Source organism: Caretta caretta, chromosome 2, assembly GCF_965140235.1.
Source record: "Caretta caretta isolate rCarCar2 chromosome 2, rCarCar1.hap1, whole genome shotgun sequence".
Classification (NCBI taxonomy): Eukaryota; Metazoa; Chordata; order Testudines; family Cheloniidae; genus Caretta; species Caretta caretta.
Genome location: NC_134207.1, coordinates 189540857 through 189567665, shown reverse-complemented (window position 1 = coordinate 189567665; position 26809 = coordinate 189540857). Strand labels below are relative to the sequence as shown.

Here is a 26809-nt window from a genome sequence, read left to right as displayed (position 1 = left end):
GCTCTAGATAACCAATACCTTCCGGCCCCAGTTTCTTCTGATTCCATATGAAAAATATCAAGGTTGTAAAAATGAACCATTCAAGTCAGGAAGTACCTTAAATCTGCTCCCTGCGCATTTACATTATGGCACTATCTTTAATTACATGTCACTTTTTTTTTTTCTGTAGGATTCCTTCCTCATTCCCTGCAGAAGTTGGAGGGTATGAAGTTAATGAGGCAGAGCAATGAAGATAAAAATAATTCTTGAACAGCTGCTTCATTCTCTAAGCCATGTATTCTGTCATTGAAAGAGGTGGAAAAAGCAGTATGCAGTTATGTTAAAGACATTGAGCAAGATTCTATGGTCAGCTCTGTCCCTGTGCACAGTGGTGCAAAAGGGATGGAATCAGGCTCATCTTTCCTGTTGGGGATATCCCCCATGTGGGCAAGTCTCCAATAGCTATAAACCTGGCATAGCCAATCCCTATATCACTGTCCCTACAGCATTCAGTTCAGCGAGCATGTCACAGGTGGGGAAGATTTCAGTGGAGCAGTCATGTTAGTCTGTATCCGCAAAAAGAAAAAGAGGACTTGTGGCACCTTGGAGACTAACAAATTTATTTGAGCATAAGCTTTCATGAGCTACAGCTCACTTCATCTGATGCATTCAGTGGAAAATACAGTGGGGAGATTTATATAGACAGAGAACATGAAACAATGGGTGTTACCATACAACTATTACCAGCAGGAGAGCGGGGTCGGGGGGGGGGGGGACTTTTGTTGTGATAATCAAGGTGGACCATTTCCAGCAGTTGACAAGAACGTCTGAGGAACAGCGGGGGGGGGGGGGGGAAGGGTGGAATAAACATGGGGAAATAGTTTTACTTTGTGTAATGACCCACCCACTCCCAGTCTTTATTTAAGCCTAAGTTAATTGTATCCAGTTTGCAAATTAATTCCAATTCAGCCGTCTCTCATTGGAGTCTGTTTTCAAAGTTTTTTTTGTTGAAGAATTGCCACTTTTAGGTCTGTAATCGAGTGACCAAAGAGATTGAAGTGTTCTCCCACTGGTTTTTGAATGTTATACTTCTTGACATCTGATTTGTGTCCATTTATTCTTTTACGTAGAGACTGTCCAGTTTGGCCAATGTACGTGGCAGAGGGGCATTGCTGACACATGATGGCATATATCACATTGGTAGATATGCAGGTGAACAAGCCTCTGATAGTGTGGCTGATGTGATTAGGCCCTATGATGGTGTCCCCTGAATAGATATGTGGACACAGTTGGCAACGGGCTTTGTTGCAAGGATAGGTTCCTGGATTAGTGTTTTTGTTGTGTAGTTGCTGGTATTTGCTTCAGGTTGGGGGCTGTCTGTAAACAAGGATAGGCCTGTCTCCCAAGATCTGTGAGAGTGATGGGTCGTCCTTCAGGATAGGTTGTAGATCTTTGATGATGCGTTGGAGAGGTTTTTGTTGGGGGCTGAAGGTGATGGCTAGTGGCGTTCTGTTATTTTCTTTGTTGGGCCTGTCTTGTAGTAGGTAACTTCTGGGTACTCTTCTGGCTCTGTCAATCTGTTTCTTCACTTCAGCAGGTGGGTATTGTAGTTGTAAGAACGCTTGATAGAGATCTTGTAGGTGTTTGTCTCTGTCTGAGGGGTTGGAGCAAATGCGGTTGTATCGTAGAGCTTGGCTGTAGACAATGGATCATGTGGTGTGGTCTGGATGAAAGCTGGAGGCATGTAGGTAGGCATAGCGGTCAGTAGGTTTCCGGTATAGGGTAGTGTTTATGTGACCATCGCTTATTAGCACCGTAGCGTCCAGGAAGGAAGTCCAAAAACCAGTTGGAGAACACTTCAAGCTCTCTGGTCACTCGATTACAGACCTAAAAATGGCAATTCTTCAAAAAAAAAAAAACTTCTAAAACAGACTCCAACGAGAGACTGCTGAATTGGAATTAATTTCCAAACTGGATAAAATTAACTTAGGCTTGAATAAAGACTGGGAGTGGATGGGCCATTACACAAAGTAAAACTATTTCCCCATGTTTATTCCGCCTCCCCCCGCTGTTCCTCAGACGTTCTTGTCAACTGCTGGAAATGGCCCACCTTGATCATCAGTACAAAAGGTTTTCCTCCCGCCGCTCTCCTGCTGGTAATAGCTCACCTTACCTGATCACTCTCGTTACAGTGTGTATGGTAACACCCATTGTTTCATGTTCTCTGTGTATATAAATCTCCCCACTGTATTTTCCATTGAATGCATCCGATGAAGTGAACTGTAGCTCACAAAAGCTTATGCTCAAATAAATTTGTTAGTCTCTAAGGTGTGGAAGAGTAGCTGAAATGCACTGTGCTCCAACTACCCACAGCAGGCAGATGGCCCCTTAGGGACTATTGTGAGCTGTGGCAATTTAGAGTAGCCCTAAATCTATACCCAAGCCAGACATCAGGAAGAGAGGCAAGGAGATACAACTGGTTCTCTGATGGTCTCCCTTATCTGCTCCACTCAGCATAAAAGGAGCAAAGCAGAGGATTTGACCTTATATTATAAACACATGTACACAAGGTAGTTGTATTTTTATTAAGTTGAAAAAATATTAAGTATTAGCAGAATGAAGTGGAAATAAAATATGTATATTTTCTACTTAATCTGCTTTAAGGCATCCTGTTACATTTGGAAACTCACAATGATATGAGTAACAAAATAATGGGCCATACCTCTACTTAGCCCAGGTGAGTTCAGTGTCTGTTAGGAAGTCAGTTACAACTCTCTTACCCCAGAGGATAGTCTGTGCCAGCTCCAGAATAAATCAAGGCCAGCCATGGGGCTGCTCTAATTTACTCCATTGGGATGTTATGTCAGCTGAGGATCAGCGTGACAAAGCATATCTTAGCCATGCTCCCTCCAGACTCCCAACTTTTCCCACATGCCCCCTACATTCCAGGGATTGGGTAGAGCAGAATGGGGAGGTATCTGTGGCTGACTCTGCCAGCTTTATGCCAATGAAGAGGCAACGCTCCACCAGGAGAATTTTCCACTGGGCAACTACAACCACAGTCTGGAGCTTTCTACCATTTTATGGGAGAAAGGGCCGAGAACAGAAACAGGAATATGTTCCACTATTTTCATGCAACCAATTGACTTCTTTAAAGGTTTTACAACCATTATAATACTAAGACTGATATTCCAGCTATTGTCATCACACTGTCCTTGAAGTCAGGGTGACATGTGCAAAGAATCAAAAGGAATTGTTCCTCCTCAACAGGAATTTTCATGCTCACTTTTTTCTTTCTTTTTTTTTTTTTAAGATTAATCTCTAAAACTATCACAGTTTCAGAATAAAATAAAATCTGCACAAAAACTCACCTTTGCCTGGGATAAATTCACTCTGCAACACTTCCCTCAGACTACTATTTCCATGCAGTAGTCTATGATTAGGTAAAACATATAAGTGGGAAGCTCCATAAATGGCTTCAGGTGTATAGGTATAGGCAGCTAGCTTCTCTCCTGTTTCTTGGCCATTAACCTGATAAAGAGCAGAAAGTATTTCAGAGCAGTTTTATTGCTAATTTTCTCCATTAAAAGGTCATTTTTTACTTTTCCTTCTGCTGTGACAATTGGTCTATAACTTTTGCCCGATTAGGAATAAACCATGGAAAGTAGATCAAATTATTTTCAATAAAGAATGTTATAAACAAGTGCAAGAGAAACAGATAGACAGACAAAATTAGTCCAAACAGAAAGTCACACACATATTGATATAATCCAAAGACTGTTCAAATTATGTTTGTTAAAAACATATGATGTGGAGCTGGAAGTTAGTGCACCAAAACTGCTGTATCTGATATTAGGCCTAATGGTGTGCAAAATAATGTGGGTCTGGGCTATTCCATCAATCACTCCTTACTAAAAGGAGCAGACTTTAGGGGGAAAGAAAATATAGAAAGAACCGACAACGTGAAATAACAGAAATGGTGGTTACTGAAGCAAGCTTCACCTTCATGGCTTCCACCCCCATGATCTCCTGGGACCTCGGGCCTTCATTACCCTAATCCTGAGATGTCCTGACCAGACTGGGCAAGAGAAAGGGACCCAGACAACATCGCGACCTCTACTGGCTCCAGCTGGGTCCCAAACACCACTTGGGAAGAAAGGGATTGGACTTCAACAGTAGCAGCAGAAGAAGCAACAACTCTAGCATATCACAACTAACTTCTCTTTTACCCAAAATGATAGTTATTAATACCATCTAAGAGACTGTCAAACAAGGGTGTTTTTCCTTCTAAAAACTCTCTAGCTAAATGGAACAGGAATAAGACATACTGTTAATACATAATACTTTAGATTTCAAATGTGTTAGCTATTTTTCCTTCTTTTCTGTATCTTTAATTTTATTTGAGCATAAGCTTTCATGAGCTACAGCTCATTTCATCGGATGCATACTACCTTTCTCCCATGAATAAATTCCAGTACAAGGAACAACAGGAGCTTTTAAAATGTGACTCATGAATCTGATATGATCATTACCAGAACCCTCAGAAACACAACTCAACATACCTGTCCTCTTTATTTTATCTTAACCTTACATATCTGTTTTTTTACTCCATCCAGTGGTTAAATGTAGTCTCATGACATTAGCTTTCCATTAAACCTGTTATATTTAAGTAATCTCACATCTTAATTTGCTTTGGGTTAGAATTGTGAATTCTGATCAGCCATAGATTTGGGTTATTAAGTAAAAGTTCACTTACAAAAATACTAAGGTCTGCCACAATCTTTCTGCAGGAAATCTTCAATGAACTTTGAATGTTATAGTGCAGTAAGAATAAAAATGATGCAAAGTGTTACATTCAATAAACACACACATAAACAATATGTAATAGTATCCTTAACTTTCAAAAGTCTTCTAGATATTAAGAGAAATCCCATTATGCATTTCAGTCATTTTGCATAATCCACACAAAGAAAGGGATGGTCAAATTTCTGACTCACCTTTAAAATGAAGTCAAGATAACATCCAACACAATCACCTATCCAGTTTGCTTGCATTTCCTTTATACCATACCACTCAGGGAGATCAGACAAAGAATCAAGCATGGCCTGGCACAATATAAAGGAGGTGTTAAGAACTATAGCTTGTATTAAAACACATACATTAACACTTTCAAATTTAGTTCTATAAAGAGGCACAGCAGTAGAGCTGCAGGAGTAAAAACATGAACAAGGTGTTCTTGCACTATAGCTCCCCTCTATTTCATATCTTTCACGAACTAGTGGAACATGGCAAAGGCCATAAAAGTGGTGAAATCAATTGTTTGAGACATAGCTTCCTTATGGCAGTCTTAAACAGCGAACACAGGAACGCTAGGAAGAAAAAGTAAACAAGGAAAGATACCACTTTAAATCTGTGTTAATTGTAGTCCTGATCCTGAAAACATGCATGTGATTGGTCCTGTTGAGCACAACGGGACTGTTCATATGCATATGTGTTTGCAGGACTGAATGCTATATTTGGACTAGTTCTCTAGCCAATAGCCTAGAAATTGTATTCAGATAGGTCACATTTATTTATCCTAAATTTTTCAAACTCAACTAGTTGTCATACTATAACAATGAGACTGACGCTGTCCTTCAGTTTTACACACCTTATGAGATTTTTGTAATTTTATTTATATTTTACCTAACACAACAGGCCCAATTCTGAATGGGACGGACCTCTGGTTGCTATTGCAATACAAATAATATTAACCGACAATAATGGTGTATATTAAATGTAAAATGTTATGTTAATACAATATTACAGATAAGATTCTACCCACATAACAAAGAAGAAATTCACAGCGATGGTTCCCACATTATCCATTATTTTCTTCCCATCCATAATGTAGCAGTTTGCATTAATGTAACTTGTATGCAGTTTGTGTACATTTATATAGTCAGTTATAGACATATTGCTTTCTTAGTGTGTGCGCTCAGGCACCCAAACAGCATGGCAACATTTTGATTGCTGTTGGAAGCATTGTGTTAAATCTCAGAGTAACAGCCGTGTTAGTCTGTAGTCGCAAAAAGAAAAGGAGTACTTATGGCACCTGAGAGACTAACCAATTTATTTGAGCATAAGCTTTCGTGAGCTACAGCTCACTTCATCGGATGCATCCGATGAAGTGAGCTGTAGCTCACGAAAGCTTATGCTCAAATAAATTGGTTAGTCTCTCAGGTGCCACAAGTACTCCTTTTCTTTTTTGTGTTAAATCTGCTCATTTTGTCTACAGAATTTGCAAAGGTTTTTTTCATTAAAGAAACACAAAGAATTTAAACAAAGGGGGGTATAATGGAAACCCCATCTCAATCTATACTTCATAAGATTTGACATTTTTGCTAAGAGTATTCCAGCACTGTCCAAATCTTTTACCTTGGCAGAAATACAGCTGGAGGCATGAGTCAGACAGAAAGACAGTTGATACAATGTTCAGTAGTTAATTTCTAAGTAGAGGAAGTCAATATGCTGTATCACTTATCCTTAAATTGCACAGCTCCAACATGAAACATGAAAGCCTTTCATTATTTTGTTAATTTACAATTACCAGGGAACATGGATCATTCATACTATATGTCACTAATTAGGCTCCACTTCACAGAATATAATTACTGAACACACAATTTGCTCTTTTCAATTATTATATTTTAATTATATTAAAAATGTCAAAAATTATATACTTAAAACATGCTACAAATGCTAGTTGCTGGCTACTGATGTTTTTACTATGATTCACTCTATGATTCACAATATAATACATTTTCGTCATCCACACTCCATAGCTAAATACTGTTTTGGATTATTATTCCTTATTAGATTAACCTTCTTTTACATCCTCAACTAACCACTTCCTTTTCTGCTGATTTATAGCTATAAGAATGCCAAGCTGCTGCTGCTGCTTTTAAAAAAAGTTATGTAATAACTTTAGTGAAATATAAACCAACAATTCCTTTTACTGTTCCATGTACTGTTCTAAATGTTCATGTTAAGACTATTTACCTTGCTTAGTGTCCTGTTCCAAAGAATACTGGGCTCTATCTACAGTGAATACTGAGTGCTTACATATAATAACCCAATGCAAGGAATGCAGCGTACAAACCAATGAGTGGATAATTTCTTTTAAAATAATTATATATAAATACATTTTAAGAGTGTGCAAGTAGGTCAACAGACACAGGACTGGCTAGACAGATACTGTTCTCTTCAAAATCCACTGCATGACTATTAGGATTTTCTTTATAATTTTAACATAGCCCCTAATTCATGTCCATTCCACGCACACAAACAGTCAACCTGAGTGTGGTAGAGATTTTAACTTGTGTTGGCTGGCCCATTAGAAAATATAAACTACAGATCAGGTTAGCACGATTCCTCAGATGATAATCACTTTGTGCAGCTAATCCAATCACACTGTGCAGCCTGAGTGTTATTTTGCAGTGTGGATGGCCTTTGTGTGTACATCTACAATGCAATAAAAGACCCACGGCATGAACACAGCTGACTTGGGCTTGCAGGACTCGTGCTGCAGGCTATACAACTGCAGTGTAGAGGTTTCAGGCTGAAGCCTGGGCTCTGAGACCCTCCTCTCTCACAGGGTCTTAGAGTCTGGGATTCAGCCCAAGCCCGAACATCTACACTGCAGTTTTATAGCCCTGCAGCCTGCGAGCCCAAGTCATCTAACCTAGCTCTGAGACTCAGTGCTGTGGGGGTTTTATTGCAGCATAAACATACTCTGTGGTATGTCTACACTGCAACGTAAGTTCCGGGTTAGTGGGACTCAAGTCAGCAGACCCTGGGTTTGAGAACCCTGTGCTTGAGCATCTACACTGATTGCCAACGAAAGGTTAAGAGTTTTTTAACCCAAGCCCAAACCTGGGGCTCCAATGTTCGCACTGCAGTACACAGATCTGAGTCCAAACTACTGTATCCCAGACATCCCAATGTCCTCCTGAAATGTGGCTGCTTTAGCCCCTTGTTCATGGTGCAGTGTGGGAAAATTTGACTGTCCACACCGCATGTTACAGGAAATTTGGACAGCCCGCCAACACAGCCTGATGAGTTGTCATTTTGGTCTGTGTACTCCCAGCTACTGGAGCCAGCAATATGGAGGTATCGCTATTTCAGAAACTTCTCTTGCTCGGGCTTTTGCTCCTGTTTCAGGATGTGGGCAGCGCTTCCAAGTGATGCTGCTGGTCAGTTTGGCAGCATTTTCTGACCCACCAAAGGCACTTGACAGAACTAATGATGCAGCAGCAGCAGGAAGAGGAGGAGGAGAACGACGACAGACATAGTAGACTTGAAGTGGGTGATGCTGCTCATTTGGGGGGGAGGGATAGCTTAGTGGTTTGAGCATTGACCTGCTAAACCCAGGGTTGTGAGTTCAATCCTTGAGGGGGCCATTTAGGGATCTGGGGCAAAAATTGGGGACTGGTCCTGCTTTGAGCAGGGGGTTGGACTAGATGACCTCCTGAGGTCCCTTCCAACTCTGATATTCTATGATTCTATGACACTCAGTATAACCACTGATGCCCCCCGACATAGAACACTACACTGCAAAGCATTAGGGCTCAAACCCTGGGTCCCACATTGACTTGGGCTTGGACCCTCCACTCTTGCAGAATCCTAGGACCCTGAGTCTAAGCCAGAGTCTGAGATATTTGTGTGTAGACGAAAGGGGGGTTAGAGCTTGAGCATAAGTCTGAGCTCTGGCTTGTACTGCAGTGGAGACATACCTTCTCACTCAATCTACACTAACTTGAGTGTAAATAACTAGAGTTAACTCTGCAGTGAATACATAGCCTTATACACTTTGTGAGCACAGAAAATTCTTCACATAAGTGTGTGCCTGCACGGTGCTCCGCACCACTGAAAATCAAGACACTTATTTGGGTGCCTGAAATATGGATTTAGGAGTCGAACTTCAGGTACCCAAGTTTGAAAATTCTGGTCCCTCACTTTGTTTTCAAATAGGGAAGATACAATTTGGAACCATAGAGAAAATATAAATAAATGTGGCCAAAAGCTAGTTCTGTAATTAGATTAGACACCAAAAACAGCAGGGAAAATAAAGGCATCCACTGGCAGAGCAAAGTCTGAAACAAAAAATTGAATAAAATCAAATGCGATAAAGTGACAAACAGAATGGACGCAAGGAGAAAGGTTAAGTGACCTAAGACAAATAAGGGTGTAACAAAAGTTTAAACTGAACTCTGGCAATACACACACTAACAAAATGAACAAAGAAATACAAATCAGGAGTCAGGGTATGTCTACACTAGAAACGCTGCTGTTGCGCTGCTGCAGTGCTGTTGAATAGACACTGATTACAACAACAGAAGGGGTTCTTCCATCGCTATAGTAAATCCACCTCTCCAAGAGGCAGTAACTAGGTTGACGGAAGAATTCTTCCACTGATCTAGCAATGTCTACACAGGGGCTCAGGTCAGCTTAATTACGTCATACCAGGTGTGAAATTTTTCACAGCCCTGAGCAATGTAGATAAATTGACTTACTTTGTAATACAGACCAGCCCAAACATAAGTAAGGTACCAAAGAACTGGAAAGATTAAAGAATGATCACATTCATAACCAAGAAAATGACAGAAATAAACCTACATTTGCTGGGGAAGAAAAAGGAAATAGTAAAGAATATCAGTACCAGATCAGAAAAAGTGACTGAGATATGAGAGCATCTTCCAGGGGTGGACATGATCTGAATATTTTTGAGGAAAGTGGTTAGAAAGGTAGGGGAATGATTTGGCAGACATTTTTAAAATCTTTCTCAGAAATACTTGTGATTTGTAAATAAGCTAATTTAACACATATATAAGAAAGCTAAGAGATCAAATAAACTACACACTTGACTCTCTAACCAGCTGCAGAGAAGATCCTGGAAACTCTAGTCAGAGACAGAATGCAGAAACACTTAAAATGATATCAATTTATTAACATGTTTCATACATTTGTAATCTTCCCACCCCCCACCACAACACACACACACACAAAATCACAAATATGTATATATTACATATATTTGTGTGTTTTAAATATATATTTAAAGCTATACAATTTAATTTAAAGAGGCAATTGTCTAACTTGTTTAGACCTGAAACTTTCCTGATATTATGGTTGATATAATCCAGTGTGGAATTTCCTGTAGATTGTAAAATATCTCTTTAAACTTTAAATATCATTAACTCTGTTATTCTTACTGCTGATACTTAAAAAAAATCACTGCCCATTTTGTTGGGATTCCTTAAATAACATGGAGCCATTTTCTGCCCTCAGAAATAAGTGTACAGTTCCCACTGGAGCCAACAGCTTCGTAGAATTTGTTAACTAGCTACTAGCTAACACTAGAGAAACAACCAACAGTAGTAGGTCTAGCACACAGAGAAATAAACATAACAGCTATCATACTGACTTCTGCAACAAATGAAAAACAGAAAATACTATCTGCCAAATGGAGAAGGATAAAACTGTCAGGGACATAAACTCCATCTTCACATTTAAGAAGAAGCTTTTAAAAGAGAAACTTGAAGAAAATAAGTAGCCGATTCTCTTTCTAGATGGAACTCTCCCTCCCTTTGGTTGGCCTAGAAGGAAGGAAATTTACAATACAGATACAGCACCACAAGAAAAATAACTCTCTAACACCAGGAAGAAGGAGTACAGTAAATGAGGTGTGAGTAAAACAGAAGGTAAATGAGATCAAAACGTTAGAATAGTGCAAGTCCAAGGAAGGTTACGGAAGTCAGAAGGGCAGATTTAAAGGTCAGTGAGAATATCATCCTTTGAGATGGTCCCACTTTCAAGTAAGAGAGTAGCACCACTCTGTTACTTTCTGAAGGTTAAAAGGTACCAATTTTAAGCAGATCTAAAAGAAGGAATTGTAATAATTGACATGGGAAATGCAAGGCATGAATAACAATCTTCAATAGAAACAAAGTCAAAGTAAAGCCAGGTCAAATTTTGGTAGTCTAGCCAAGAATTATACGGTAATAGAGCCTATACATAGCAATCTATTCAAATAAATTCAGGGTACAGAGACTTAAAACAAACGTTTTCCCAATAGTTTCCGAACAAAGAAGAGATCCCTCCTCTGTTGCACTAAAAGGGATGGGCTGGAGTGGGGTTACAGATTTTAAAATAAAGAAAACTGAATCTCTATCTGACTTTAGGGAAATATGAATTTTATGACAGATGGATGCCTGATATCATATCCTTACTGATACAAAGAGTTTCAATACTTCAATGACAGTAAATGAAGTAAACAGACATTTCCTACCCTATGAGGAAATCAAAACTTAACATGTAAGATGTAAAACCAAAACTTTTTATTCTACTTACAGATGACACTTATGAAATTGGATGATTGAACTGCTCCACAAATATAAGAGAGGATAACACAAAGAAGTGGGCAAATGATTTTACTTCAAAAGTATTCAATTTATTAACAAACAAAAATGTCTTACACTTAAACACAAAATAGTGGGGAAAAGTGCTGGGTTTGAAATCACATTAGTAGGAAGCCATGGGTATACTCAAGATCTGTTAAATTTAAACTGGCAAAATTTAAGTTCTTACCTATATTTATCCATACTCCCAATACAGTAACTGAATATAATTCAAGTATTATGGTGCAACAGAAAGTCATTTGCTATAATTTAACACACAACAATATGGTGGCAAATAAAGATAACATTACATATATTTCATCTATTTAATACTCTACTGAAGTATTTCCAACTCGTCTTTTTTTTTCTTACAGAACTGGATTTTTAATTATTTTTCCCAATCTCTTATTATTTTATTCCTCTACCTTCAATTGCTTCTTTCTACACTACTATAGGTCACACTTAAATCTTATTTCCCAAGTGTGAAGTATTCTGAAAAAAAATATATATACACACAAGGAGAAATAACATTGGTACTGTACCTGCTTCAAAATCTCACTAGCAAGGGCCTCAATTCTCAGCAGTTTTTGCCTCTTTCTATATTCTGTAACTGGTTGTCAATAAACACTGCTGCCTGACCAGATACAACTGAGATAAATAAAAGACAAGATAATTAAGTTCCTAAAATAGTCAGCTCTCTCTCTCTTTATGTCACTGAAGAGAATTTTTTCCCATATTCTTTAGTCACAAATGTACCACTTGGAGAAAACTGGAAAAAACAGTCATATTCATTCTACAAATCCGACTTCAAGCACTGCAATAGATTAGTTGTTTCTATTTAAAAAAATTAATCCTGCAAGTCCATTGCTTTAGTTACTATTATAGTAGGAATTTAGATCTATAGTGTTGTAGCATTTAATGCTATACTTTATTTATATTAAGCCTGAAAGAACTGCCTGGCCTGGATGCCTACAAGTAATTCCTGTGTTGCTGTGTGGGGGATATGGGTTCACTCCTTGCGTTAACAAGTGCCAAGAGAGCTGTGGAGACAGTGCTGTGGGCCCCTGTACGGGAGACAGTGCTTTACATGACTCAAGAGTAAGGGCTCCAAAGAGATTTGTATCCACCCCATTCAGCCAGAGGGATGGTAAATCTGACAGAACCTTAAGTGCGGGAAGCAGAAAATTCCAGAGTCTGAAAAATTAAAGATTAAAAGGCAACTTTTTTATTCTCCTCACGACTGAGCCCTTATCTTACATTATGCACTTTAGCTGAGATACTGTCAAGATCCCTTCTCCACTAAAAGGCAAGTATTTGGTTTTATTTTATTGTGGAGTAAGGGGGCAGCCATTCTGCACAGTACCACAGAAATAAAACAAGAAAAATATTCAAGAAACAAGAAATCAGGACACACAAGACTAGTTATATACTGCAATACTTTTCTATGGCATAACAAACCATTAATACAAGTTAATCAGAATTTGCTTTTAATCTGAGCATACTCTCCTTGTAAGGATTTTGTGTTAATTATTAATCCCACCTGTGCTCATCACTCACAAATTTCACTTTTTTCAGCATGAAATGCTGTTCTAAATACTGGCAAATAAAATCATACAGTAGGAAATAAGCATTATTTTCTTTTTAAATCTGTAATATTTTTCAAGATTTCCTTTGTCCTTGATACTAACAGCACAATCAAAGGTTTTCCATGGAGCACAGAATTCTAATTCTAAAGGCAAATCAATATGGGATTTAACAACACTGAAATATTTCCTTCTGTTGCCTCACTCAAATTAGACAGTTCCTCAGTTGCCTTTTTCTTCATATCTGAGATGTAATTTATGCACTTTAACAAACCATATGCATCCATGAATACATTCACAGTGACACCCACTTAGCTCTCTACCTCAAAAAGAGGCAAACGGAGGGACAGCAGTGGAACTCCCATGATTCCACAGAGTGTGGATGTTGGTAGAGCTGAATGCCTAACCCCTGGCCAGAAGGTACAAACTCCTGTGTGCTGGAATCCTTCTTTGAGGGGTTTCTGTACACAATGCTGAGAAAGGGACTGTTAGGTGTAAGGGCAAGCCAAGGGAAAAGCTGAAACTGAGCTGGTAGGTCCCTTCACTGACCATTTCTCCATCCATGGGTTGGGTAGGAAGCTATGCCTAAAACTTCATAATGTACTATCCAGCTACTCAACCTATATACCACAGGAAGGATGTGCCTCTAAATATCTGTTTAAAAAACATGCACTCAGAGAGATCAATTCTCAGCATTAGCTATAAACTTAACTGTGGCAGGATTTTGTGGTTCCTGCCAATTTCCACACTTTTAAAATAAGTATAAATATATTACCCTAGAGTTGGACAAAAAACAGGGATATGAATTCATGAAAAAAAAATAATTTTGAAGTTATTTCCGTTTTGCAACATTTGAAAATGTATCTATTTTCTGCTCTTTGGTGATGAGTTTTTAAAACCAAATATCAAAACGTTATTGAAATTTTCATAGCACCCCTTCAGGAGAGGGCAGGGCTAACAAAGGCCAACCTTACATATCATGATTTGAAGACTTAGCTGGCTGTGCATAAAAAATAACTATACCATTTTACAGTTGTATACAGAAATAACTAACAGATAGCTTTTTCAATGAATCTGCATACAGTCCTAGCTGAGTAACCATAGTAACTAAATATTTTGGTGTAAGATTCTAAAATGCACAGATAACAGTTTGAATAATAATGCCATCAGTTAAGCCCATTATACTTTTACCAAAGAAATTTGCCAAAACAAAAAAGCTAATTAAAATTTACTTTTTTTAAAAAAAGGAATCTATAAATGTTACTTGACAGTATCTAAAGTTTACCGATAGTTTTGAAAAATGAGAGAACATGGGCATGATTACTTAAAATAGTATCGGCATAGTCAACAAATAAGGGTTCCTGCTACAAATTTAAAGCATTGTCACTCTTTCTATGCTTGAAAATGTGTCATCACTGGTGAAGTGCCATATGAGCAAACAGCATTTTTGTTCAATTTTTTTTTTCTTTATTTTAAGAAATGAATGAATATAGGTGCAGTAACAATAACCAATTCTAAAAACAAACCAAAAAACTCTCCTGACATACTGGAAGCCTAAAGAATGTTATGTGCAGAAATAAGGTACACTTGATTAATGCAACATCCAACGTGACTGCATAACACATCATTGACCCTTTGTGCATGATTGCTATGCGGTGGGTTACTTAAGCACATACTTGGAGGTTAAGCAAAAGTAGTAGCCAGGAGAAAAAAGGGAGAAACAGTATCACAGAGAAAGCAAGTGGATTCAAAAGAGGAGTGTAGATAAACAGAAAGATGATCTACCTATAGTATGTGCCTTGATTGATTAAATGGGTAATGATCAAATATTTTGTAGAAGCTTCAAGGAGGAAAAAGAATTTAAAAAATATAATTAATGATTATTCAGTCCCTGTTGTTAGCTGAAGATTCACATGACAAGTGAAGGGAGAAGAGACTCTGACAGGGTTACTCAACTCAAATATATTTTAAAACACTGATCCTTACCTATAAGAAGCACGTGTGAAAGGCAAACCTAATCTTCCTGATTGGCCATATATGAGAAAAAAATAAAAACTGGATATAAACAAATAGCACCTAATGGTGAAAACAAACCATTCCCATTTTTGACTTTTCCACTGCTGAATCCTAAACCAGTTATTTAGATCTCTTACTTTAGAGGAGGAGGAGAAAAGCAAATAGGAATAATAGTGTCTGCGCGCATGCACGCATAACATTATCCTGCTAGCTTGATGAAGACCTGAAGAAAGATTTTATGGGGTGAGGTCCAAAAACCTCATACTCTCACCTTTGCATAAACTGTAGTTTTGATAAACCACTGTCTGAGGTACTTCTGTTCCACTTTTGCTCTTGAGCGCCACGAACAGCCATTTTCATCCACCTGTTCATTTGCTAGAACAGTCTGATCCACTGGGTCCCAATTAACCATGGCCTAAAAACGTTTCAGGAAACAAAGTACTAGTTTTAGTATATGTGTCACAAAAAGTGGATCTAACTTCTCAGATATTGACAGTACTCAGTACAAAGATAGTTTCCAAGGCTCCCATGATCTCTGCATAAAAATGTCCATTAGAGTCATCTCCATGAATTGAGACTCAACTGAGGATCTGTTGGACACTGTGCTCTTCAGAACTCAAAGGCCAACAGTGAAGCCTGCTACCTTTCTACAGAGTTAAGACACATACAGTTGGATTGATTGTACTAACTAACCCAAGGGCATTTGTTATCTTCAATAATGAAGTTAAAACACTACTGAACATCATTCTCATTGACTTTACAGAGCAAGAATATAGTCTGAAGTTAAATAGGCTGGTACTGATCCAAAAGCTCTGGGGGTAAGTATGAGGAAAATTTATAGCTAAGGAGCTCTAACCTGAGAGGATGAAGAATCACATATAAAAATGTTCAATAAGTAATACTGGTCAGCTGTAAATATAAGTAAGTTAAACAGAGTTAACATTTCCTGCACTGAATTTGACTACTCAATGTAGGTTATTTTAGATATCACGCTCTCCTATTTATATCAATCCAAGTAAGCTAGAAAATACAAAATGGTACAGTGGAGAAAATATCTGTGTTCAAGTCCAGCCTTAATCACATGTATGCAATTTGTGTTTCGGCCTAAATCACAAATACTGCATGTTATACACAGCAGAAAAAAACATGCATAATTTTGAAAGATTGGAACCTCTACTGTTTATAATAAGAGATTGAAGGAATCTCATGGCATGATAAATGAAAGAGATATGCTAACAGGCATTTATTTAAAAAAAAAAAACATGAACGGAAATTTAAACAAGAAAAGAATAATAGCAACTGTGAAAATCAATCCACCATATAAAGCATCATTTAGTAACTTCAGCTGAGCTATACAAAGTGACTTACAGGCAAATTGAAAAACAGCTCTGCTCCACAATGTTTTATACATTAACACATTATTTGAAATAAATTAAATAAACCTATTATGTAGGGGGAAGACTCAAAATCTCAGAATTTAAATAAATAAGGATTTTCTCTCTCATGTTACTGCATTTTGAATATTTATCATCATTCTCCTTTCAAAATATCCCAATTTCAAAACTTTTTTTTCTTCTTAAACACAATGCCTGTGCTTGGGAAGCAGCAAAAACCACTTCACAAATTGTGTGAAGGGAAATACTGTAGCATGTAGTTGCTTGATTCCCTTCCCCTTAGGAATACTATTGTTAGTAACAGTGACTTTTTATGCATCATCTGATTGCCTGCATTGATTTATACAATATAAATGATGACAGAATGAATTAAATATAGATATTTTTGATAAAAAATTTAAATTCCTATCTTCAAATCACGCTCACATGAATACAAGAATTTCATGGGAATTCATGCTTAATGTGATTCAGCTACCTTTTATCTTTAACCTACAAATAAGGTCAAACTTTTTTTAAATTAAGAAGATATTTAATATCAGACCATGCAAGATTAATTTATTACAATCCATTTTCAAAGCCAATCAAAATACATATCTTCAATAATGGTATATCACATTGTAAATGTGACTCTAAAAATAGTGACCATTTTATTTATAAAGAACTCCCCAACAAGATGATTAGACCACTGCAAAGTTAAAATAAAACACTGATGAACATAAAACAGACAATATTAAAAAAATAATAAAATGCTAAAAAGCCAAAATGAAGCAGTATCAGTATGAACTAGTTTTCTTTTGTTAAATAACTATGACCCAAAGCTGGGAAGAAATGGGATGATTTTGGTTTGCTGATATTGAAGAGAAGCATATATGTTGAAATCTTGGATTATGATTAAACTAGCCATGAGACAGTGGTGTTAATTAGCACTACTACACAATCTAGAACTTTTCAAATAGGAAACTCCATCACAATCAATGAAGAAAAAGATAGAGCAACAACACATGTAAGTCAATAGTTGAAAGTCATAATCAGGGATTTAAAGCTGTGTTTTGTCCCTTCTGTCTCACTACTGCATCCTCTCCACTTGTGTTCAGAACTCATGCAGTCTCTCACTTTAGAGAAGAGACAAGATTCTGCCGTGATGAATATAAACTGGGTTCTTTAGTGAGGCTGAAAGACAGAGACAGACTCTGTTAATTTTCACTGACTCCAGCTCCCAGACTAATTAAACCATGTGTAAACTGGTAATTACTAGCCTGGCATTCCCAATCATGGAATGGAGCTCTACATCCATCTTCGCTCAAGGCTACCCTTATAGCCTTAGCAAAGCCACAGTTGGTCCTCTAGTACTCCATTTATAACGGCAATAAATGATACTTCAGACTTTTTAAGGCATATCTCAAATGTGCTGGAGGCAGAGCTGAAGATGTGCATTAACTGGTGTCAGCACCGATTGAAGGGTCTTATTGCTGATGAGGTCAATCCTGATCCCATTTAAGTCAATGGTAAATCTTCCAATAACTTTGCTAGGAGGAGGACAGCACCCTAAGTAAGCAGGAGTCGTTCTATGACATTAGGGGAGCCATGAAATAAACAAATCCAATCTACATCAATCATTTGGCATACCAATATTGCACATAGGGCCACTATATACCACTTTGATAATAAAGATAATTGATCTGCCTTGCCATTATACCTAGCAGTGGAAGATAGTTACCCATTAACATTTTGTTATCTTTTACAGTGATATACAAAAGCACAAACACAGTAATGCAAATATCTGTCCCCTTAATGAATGTGAACTGAAGAGCCTGAAAGACATTATTTATAGTATGAGTGACTTAGGACATTAAGTTTAAGGTATATGCATAATTTTATAGCTCAATGTTTGCACTTACCTCCTTTTGATAGACTAACCCAGCTTCAAATAAGTTAATAAAGAGGTACTGTGTCCATTTATAGTACTCTGGTAAACAAGTGGTTATTTCCTGTAAAGAGAAAGGAAAAAACATTCTATTATCTTCCTGCTACATCATAACTCAAGGGATTTACTTAATAGACCATATGAACAATTGCAACCTGTAGGGAAAATATGTACTGTATTACATTAATTTAGAAAATGTGCACTATGACTGAAAAGTGTACATATGCATATGTAGAGAAATCATGGTTTGTGGGAAAATGTCCTTCAATACCCCCAAACCACAGCCAACCCAGGGAGCTGCAACACTGTTTATACAATGCTGCTATTCCAGCCCAGGGGGTGGGATGGGAGGGATTTCATGGTGGATCTGGTTGATTTTTCTTGAGGAAGTTGGCAGCAAGAGGGGGTAAACCAGTTTCTCAAAGACAAAGGACAAGCTGCCACCTCTAGCCAGGCGTCATCAATGTGCATTGGCAATCACCCATCAAGTGGCCATTCTTTGGCAACGAAGTGGGGCAGGAACAGATCAATCTGCATTTTAGCAAACAATAACATGGAACCTCTTTCACCATGAGACTCCACATCTCCATCCTCACAGCAAGAAGGAAATTTATCTACAGGTAAAATGCAGGAAAATGCATTTCAAAGGGTGACTGGACTCTAAAAGTGAGGAGCAAAACCACCCCAGGGTATCTCTCTCTCTTTCTCTTAAGATGACACAGGAACCAGCCCACTGACCTTGGCAGAGTTCCTGTTCTGAGAATTTGGTCAGCAATGGTGCTGGGAACCTGTGGTACGGATTTTACCTTGAACCAAGTCTAGTTTAAGTTTTAGCTACTATAAAATGTTTTATATTTATTTCTCTTGTAACCATTTCTGTCTTTAATACATTATACTCATAGACTCATAGATATTAAGGTCAGAAGGGACCATTATGATCATCTAGTCCAACCTCCTGCACAATGCAGGCCACAGAATCTCACCCTATTGTAGAATCTCATCTACAATAAACCTCTCACCTATGTCTGAGCTATTGAAGTCCTCAAATCACAGTTTAAAGACTTCAAGGTGAAGAGAGTCCTCCCGCAAGTGACCCGTGCCCCATGCTACAGAGGAAGGCGAAAAACCCCCAGGGCCTCTTCCAATCTGCCCTGGAGGAAAATTCCTTCCCGACCCCAAATATGGAAATCAGCTGAACCCTGAGCATGTGAGCAAGATTCACCAGCCATATACCCAGGAAAGAATTCTCTGTAGTAACTCAGATCCCACCCCATCTAACATCCCATCACAGGCCATTGGGCCTATTTACCATGAATAGTAAATCAATTAATTGCCAAAATCATGTTATCCCATCATACCATCTCCTCCATAAACTTATCGAGTTTAATCTTGAAGCCAGAAAGGTCTTTTGCCCCTACTGCTCCCCTTGGAAGGCTGTTCCAGAACTTCACTCCTCTGATGGTTAGAAACCTTTGTCTAATTTCAAGTCTAAACTTCCCAATGACCAGTTTATATCCATTTTTTCTTGTGTCCACATTGGTACTGAGCTTAAATAATTCTTCTCCCTCTCTGGTATTTATCCCTCTGATATATTTAGAGAGAGCAATCATATTTCCCCTCAACCTTCTTTTGGTTAGGCTAAACGAGCCAAGCTCCTTGAGTCTCCTTTCATAAGACAGATTTTCCGTTCCTCGGATCATCCGAGTAGCCGTTCTCTGTACCTGTTCCAGTTTGAATTCATCCTTCTTAAACATGGGAGACCAGAACTGCACACGGTATTCCAGATGAGGTCTCACCACTGTTTTGTATAGAGTGTCTCACCACTCCTTATCTCTACTGGAAATACCTCGCCTGATGCATCTCAAGTCCGCATTAGCTTTTTTCACAGCCATATCACATTGGCAGCTCATAGTCATCCTATGATCAACCAATACTCCAAGGTCCTTCTCCTCCTCTGTTACTTCTAATTGATGCGTCCCCAGCTTATAACTAAAATTCTTGTTATTAATCCCTAAATGCATGACCTTACACTTCTCACTATTCAATTTCATCCTATTACTATTACTCCAGTTTACAAGGTCATCCAGATCCTCCTGTAGGATATCCCAGTCCTTCTCTAAACTGGCAATACCTCCCAGATTTGTATCATCCACAGACTTTATTAGCACACTCCCACTTTTTGTGCAGAGGTCAGTAATAAAAAGATTAAATAAGATTGGTTCCAAAACTGATCCCTGAGGAACTCCACTGGTAACCTCCCTCCAGTCTGACAGTTCACCTTTCAGTATGACCCGCTGTAGTCTCCCTTTTAACCAATTCCTTATCCACCTTTCAATTTTCATATTGATCCCCATCTTTTCCAATTTAACTTATAATTCCCCATGTGGCACAGTATCAAACACCTTACTGAAATTTAGGTAAATTAGATCCACTGCATTTCCTTTGTCTAAAAAATCTGTTACTTTCTCAAAGAAGGAGATCAGGTTGGTTTGACACGATCTACCTTTTATAAAACCATGTTGTATTTTGTCCCATTTACCATTGACCTCAATGTCCTTAACTATTTTCTCCTTCAAAATTTTTTCCAAGATCTTGCATACTACAGATTTCAAACTAACAGGCCTGTAATTACCTGGATCACTCCCCCCGCCCCTTTCTTAAAAATAGGAACTATGTTAGCAATTCTCCAGTCATACAGTACAACCCCTGAGTTTACAGATTCATTAAAAATTCTTGCTAATGGGCTTGCAATTTCATGTGCCAATTCCTTTAATATTCTTGGATGAAGATTGTCTGGGCCCCCCGATTTAGTCCCATTAAGCTGTTTGAGTTTTGCTTCTTCTACCTCAGATATGGTAATATCTACCTCCATATCCTCATTCCCATTTGTCATGCTACCATTATCCCTAAGATCCTCATTAGCCTCATTAAAGACTGAGGCAAAGTATTTGTTTAGATATTGGGCCATGCCTAGATTATCCTTAACCTCCACTCCATCTTCAGTGTTTAGCGGTCCCACTTCTTCTTTCTTTGTTTTCTTCTTATTTATATGGCTATAGAACCTTTTACTGTTGGTTTTAATTCCCTTTGCAAGTTCCAACTCTACTTGACTTTTAGCCTGTCTCACTTTATCCCTACATGTTCTGACCTCAATAAGGTAGCTTTCCTTGCTGATCCCTCCCATCTTCCACTCCCTGTATGCTTTCTGCTTTTTCTTAATCACCTCTCTGAGATGCTTGCTCATCCAGTTTGGTCTACAATTCCTGCCTATGAATTTTTTCCCCTTTCTTGGGATGCAGGCTTCCGATAGCTTCTGCAGCTTTGACTTAAAGTAATCCCAGGCCTCCTCTGCCTTTAGATCCATAAATTCTTCAGTCCAATCCACTTCCCTAACTAATTTCCTTAATTTTTGAAAGTCACTCCTTTTGAAATCAAAAGCCCTAGTCGCAGATTTATTTTTGTTTATCCTTCCATTCAGTTTGAACTGAATTAGCTCATGATCACTTGAACCACGGTTGTCCCCTATAACCATTTCTTCTATGAGGTCCTCACTACTCACCAAAACCAAATCTAAAATGGCATCCCCTCTAGTCAGTTCAGCAACTATTTGATGAAGGAATCATCAGCTATCGCATCTAGGAAAATCTGAGCCCTATTATTATTACTAGCACTTGTCCTCCAGTCTATATCTGGGAAGTTAAAGTCTTCCATGATCACGCAGTTTCCATTAGTATTTACTTCATTAAAAACATTAAAAAGGGCTCTATCCATATCCAAATTAGATCCCAGAGGTCTATCGCACACCCCAAGTACTATCACAGGAGAGGCTCTAGTAGTTTTCTTCCCAAATGTGATTTTTGCCCAGACAGACTCTGTCTTATCCATTCCATCGCTTATTTCTTTACATTCTACCTCATCATTGATATACAATGCTACTCCACCACCTTTACCTTTATTTCTGTTTTTCCTAAACAGCACATACCCTGCAATAAATGTAGTCCAGTCATGACTACTATTCCACCATAGTTTCTGTTATCCCTATAATATCTGGTTTCACTTCCTGCACCAGTAGCTCTAGTTCCTCCATTTTGTTACCTAGGCTCCTCGCATTGGTGTACAAACATCTTAATTTTTGCTGTTTGGCCTTGCTCACATTCTTTGCCTGATTAGGCACGGACATTCTACAACAAGTATGACCTATTAGACTGGTATCCACACTGCCCTTCCTCCTTATGTCCATTCTCCTACACACGGCTGTATCCTTTCTTACTTTGTTTTCTTCCCTCCCAATGCTAAAATCCGGCGTGGAGATAACCTGGACATCTCCCAACCATCTCCCCCAAATTCTTAGTTTAAAGCTCTCTTAATCAGTTGTGCCAGCCTCCATCCTAGAAGTCTATTTCCTTCCCTACTCAGATGGAGTCCATCCCGAGAGAACTGTCCTCTGTCCATGAATGCCTCCCAGTGGCCATACATCCCAAAGCCCTCCTTATAGCACCACTACCTGAGCCATCTGTTGATAGTCATAATCTTGTCACACCTTTGCTGCCCTTCTCTAGGAACAGGCAGAATCCCACTGAAGATCACCTGAGCCTCGATTTCCTTAAGCGTCTTCCCCAGCCTGGCATAGTCTCCCTTGATACGTTCCAGCAAGAATCTACTGGTATCATTTGTTCCCACATGAAGGACAATCAGTGGATTCTTTCCCGCTCCCTTTAGGATCCTTCTCAACCTCAGGTCCACATCCCGTATTTTAGCACCTGGAAGACAGCTCACCCTTCTATTCTCTGGATCAGCTCTCATTACAGGCCTGTCTATTCTTCTCAGTAAGGAGTCCCCGATCACATAGATCTGCCTTTTCCTGGTGACGGTGCGATTGTCCGGTCTAACCCCTGTTCCCTCTGGCTGCAAGTTCTTTCCATTCCTATTCTCCCTTGTAATCCTCCTCAACCCATCCTGTATCCTCCTGGGGCTCATATTTGGTGTAGTCTCCATTGACTCTTCCCCTTTTCCTATAGGACTAGCTGCTCTTCTCTTCTTCCTTGCCCTTCCACCTTCAGTGACCACCTGCTGAGCCCCTTCTTCATTTTCCAACTTTGCAAACCTGTTCTTGAGCTCTATTTCTCCTTCACGAGCCCGTCTTTTCCTCTGCCTCAGTCTCTTAGGCACATCCTTCCACTGTCCATTTTCTTCACCCAGCAGTCTCACCTCAGAATTCTTCAGTCCTGCTTCCATCTGCAAGTCTGAGCTTTTCCCTTTAGCTGCCTCATATCTTCGCTCCATCATCCACTCAAACTCCCTTCTAAACTCAACCAGACTTTCCACCTGCACCTCCAATCCTAGGATCTTCTCTTCCATCAGCTCTATCAGACGGCACTTAAACTCTGACTTTATAGTTAAATAAACTTGTTTTATAAATCTAAACTAATACAACTAGTGTTGTAGTTAAACTGAACTGTTTGGTTACTCCAGTTAGAGTAGCAAACTGTTGCATATTGACCCCTGACAGGGGCAACGGACCTATAATATTTGAACTGTCCAGGAGAGGGCTGGACAGTGCAGAATACATATTTTGGGGGAAATTCAGGATGGGGAGCGTGTTGAGGTCACCCTGAAAGTATTAACCAAGCCAGAGCATGGCTTGTGTTTGCTAACATGCTGCTAGAGCCAGGACTGCAACTATACCCAGACACTCAGGGGGTGACCTGCATGCTATTTGGCTGTTTGTGAGTAGCCCAAGTTGGGAGCTACAACAACAAAGCAATGTGAGACACCCAAGGTTGCATGGCAGGTGATGACAACCATTCATTGGTCTGGATTGTATCCTGGAAGGTGACAGGTGGACTTTACTTTTGAAGAGAAGGGTAAAAGTTGAGGGTAGAGGAGAAAGTGGACTGAAGGGAACCATGGAAGTGAGGGAAAGAAAAAAGGAAAGGGCTGAGAAGTTGTACATGTTGACAGACTGGAAGAATATGGCGGAGAGGTGGTAAAAGGGGATGAGCATGCAATGTTCGTTGAAGGAGATAAGATAGTTGCTGAGGAGATCTCATATTGAGAAATCAAAGAGGGAGCAATGCTTTGTGAAGATAAGGTCAAAGGTTAGTGAGCAAAGTGATCTAAGATTGAAATTTGTATAAGAAGTGACAGCAAGGAGAAGTGAGACTAAGGGATCAGATAGGAAATCACAGAGCTGGGGGATTGTGAGGAAAGTGAGATCAAGAGTCACGTGTTATAAGAAGATAGAGGAGGGGCAGAAGTTAAGAGGAGAGCAGATGACAATATCATGGACAGCATTTTTTTTCACCTAAGACAATTTTCAGAAACTTTTTGCACTTCACTGAATAAAAACAATCTACTTTTAAATAGTCACAGCTTTGCCTCATTCAGGATTAGTGCCTTTGAAACATTGGAAGAGATATGGTTTGGAATTAACAGAAATGTTAGGAAAAGCACACTGCACTTTTAATATATGTTATACAAACACACACCACGAGATGTGTGCAACTCAGACCCCAATGTTTGTGCTACGGAGCAAGACTAATAGAGCTATAAATCATTCTCCTGATGGAATATGGTGTTGGAAAATAAAAGTTTAAAATGTAAACTTAAAAATATTTATGCAAGAACTCTATAGTCAGTAGAGCCAAACGTTTTATAATGTCCAATATTTTGTAAAACACTAGTTCTAAAAAAACTTCAAAAACAAAAAAATGTTTCAGGAACATGGACTAAAGGCCTAAATTGTTGCTGGAAAAAGATTAAAGGGCTGAAGGGCTATATTTTCTAAAGCTGTGCATGCAAATCCTAGTTTTTTGTGAAATAAATTATAGATGTAATGGATACAAGCATGTTTTTATTGGCATGGCCAGTTTTTCAAGTTTGGCCCAAAATGAAAATAGCAAAAGAACTCTGTCAAACTCTGTAACTTTATACAAATGGCACCTTCTTGCACAACAGATCCATTGCCTGGGTGCTTTTAGATTCATGTGTACTTGCTTAAGGGACACAAATACATTTTTACTACTTTTCCTTCTGTTAGCCTTGCAAAAACAGCACAACAATGGAAGTGTGAGCTGGATTCTGTTCAGGTTCCCATAGTGGTCACTAAGCCAAAAAACATATTTTTGATTTATCAGATTCCAAGGTTGACAATTAGAAAAACACTAGCAACTTTTCACTTTTAAGCTGAGCAAATGTGATCAAGAAACTCCTAAAAATGTTTGGACCACAATGCCTTTTTTCTCCGTGTTATAGTTGTTGCGGCATAACGTGTATCACCACCTGACATTCAAAGGCCTTTGAAATACCTCTGCTTAATAATTTTGTTTATTTTCTACAATTTTAACATTACAGTATTGACATGCAGCTATGAACAATACATTTTGTGCAAATATGTCTCAGCACCGAAAATAAGTCTTTAAAGACCAAAGAGAGACATTTAATGGTAAGTTTTCAGCAGTGTGTGAAGATTTAACAACACATTAACTCCATACTCTGTGCTGAAAATGGACCACTTGATAAAAACCCTGACTTCCGTGTCTCAGACAATACAGTACACATTTGGTATTATTTGCATATTCAATTAATTTAGTCTGGTTCTCCACTCTGCGATGCCAGTTTTATACTGGAAAAACTACACTGGCTTCACTGGAGCTATGTCCATGTAAATATCAGTGATGTAAGAGAGAGGAGATCAGTCCCAACTGAACTTTTTTTTGTATATCAGGATAGGATAGAAGCCTCACACCCATAAACCAATTGAAACAAGCTATCAGAAAAGGTCAAGATAAAAGTAATAAAATGGACAGAGGCTCATCTCTGATCCTGATGGGCAGGTTATTATTTGAAACTACAGGAGATGACATTCTCAATTTAAAATGGTATAGTTCGCATACTTAGAACTACACAATACAAATTCAACTGGTGCAAACAGAATCTCATTTGTTCTCTCTCCTGTAGGTGGTGATCTGGCTTGCCATTCACAAGGAGATGAAGGAGAATAGATCACTGAAAAGGATGTGCTCTCAAATCACCAAACAGCAAAGAGATCAGTCAAACCCATAATTTAACATTATAACTATGAAGGACTGAAGTTACATGTCACGAAAAAGGTACAGCAACAACATCATTACAGAGTCAATCATTAAGAGACTTTCTAAAAATGAACAAGGTTTGAGATCAGCAAGAATGTGTGTCACTGCAAATGATGACAAGCCAAGAACCACCCCCAAAGTCAATGTGAAAATATGATCCTTCTGCCTTTAGTTTAGCACATTAAGACTTACAGAGGAAAAAAATTCTCATATTTCCCAGTTATAAAACTCTACAATTATCTTTGGAAATATCCTTTTGTTAGCTTGTTAACATTTTTAATTAAAGACAAATGTGTATTAAAGGTTTTATCTGTGCTGCCTCAAATGATCCCAACACAGATTTGAAGGTCTTGACCTGTTCTGATACAAAAAGCCAGAAAAG

General features: G+C 38.6%; 1 protein-coding gene across 3 annotated transcripts in view; it reads right to left on the bottom strand.

The window, feature by feature from the left end:
• LARS2 (leucyl-tRNA synthetase 2, mitochondrial) overlaps nt 1-26809 on the bottom strand; it is a 105318-nt gene that overhangs the window by 46148 nt on the left and 32361 nt on the right. For all 3 annotated transcript variants that reach the window (XM_075125681.1, XM_048838846.2, XM_048838845.2), the window contains 4 exons: nt 18309-18398; nt 15288-15431; nt 4977-5084; nt 3351-3510 (listed from right to left, as the gene is read on the bottom strand). In XM_075125681.1, the coding sequence (XP_074981782.1) occupies nt 3351-3510; nt 4977-5084; nt 15288-15431; nt 18309-18398 (502 nt within the window). The remainder of the gene's footprint in view (nt 1-3350; nt 3511-4976; nt 5085-15287; nt 15432-18308; nt 18399-26809) is intronic.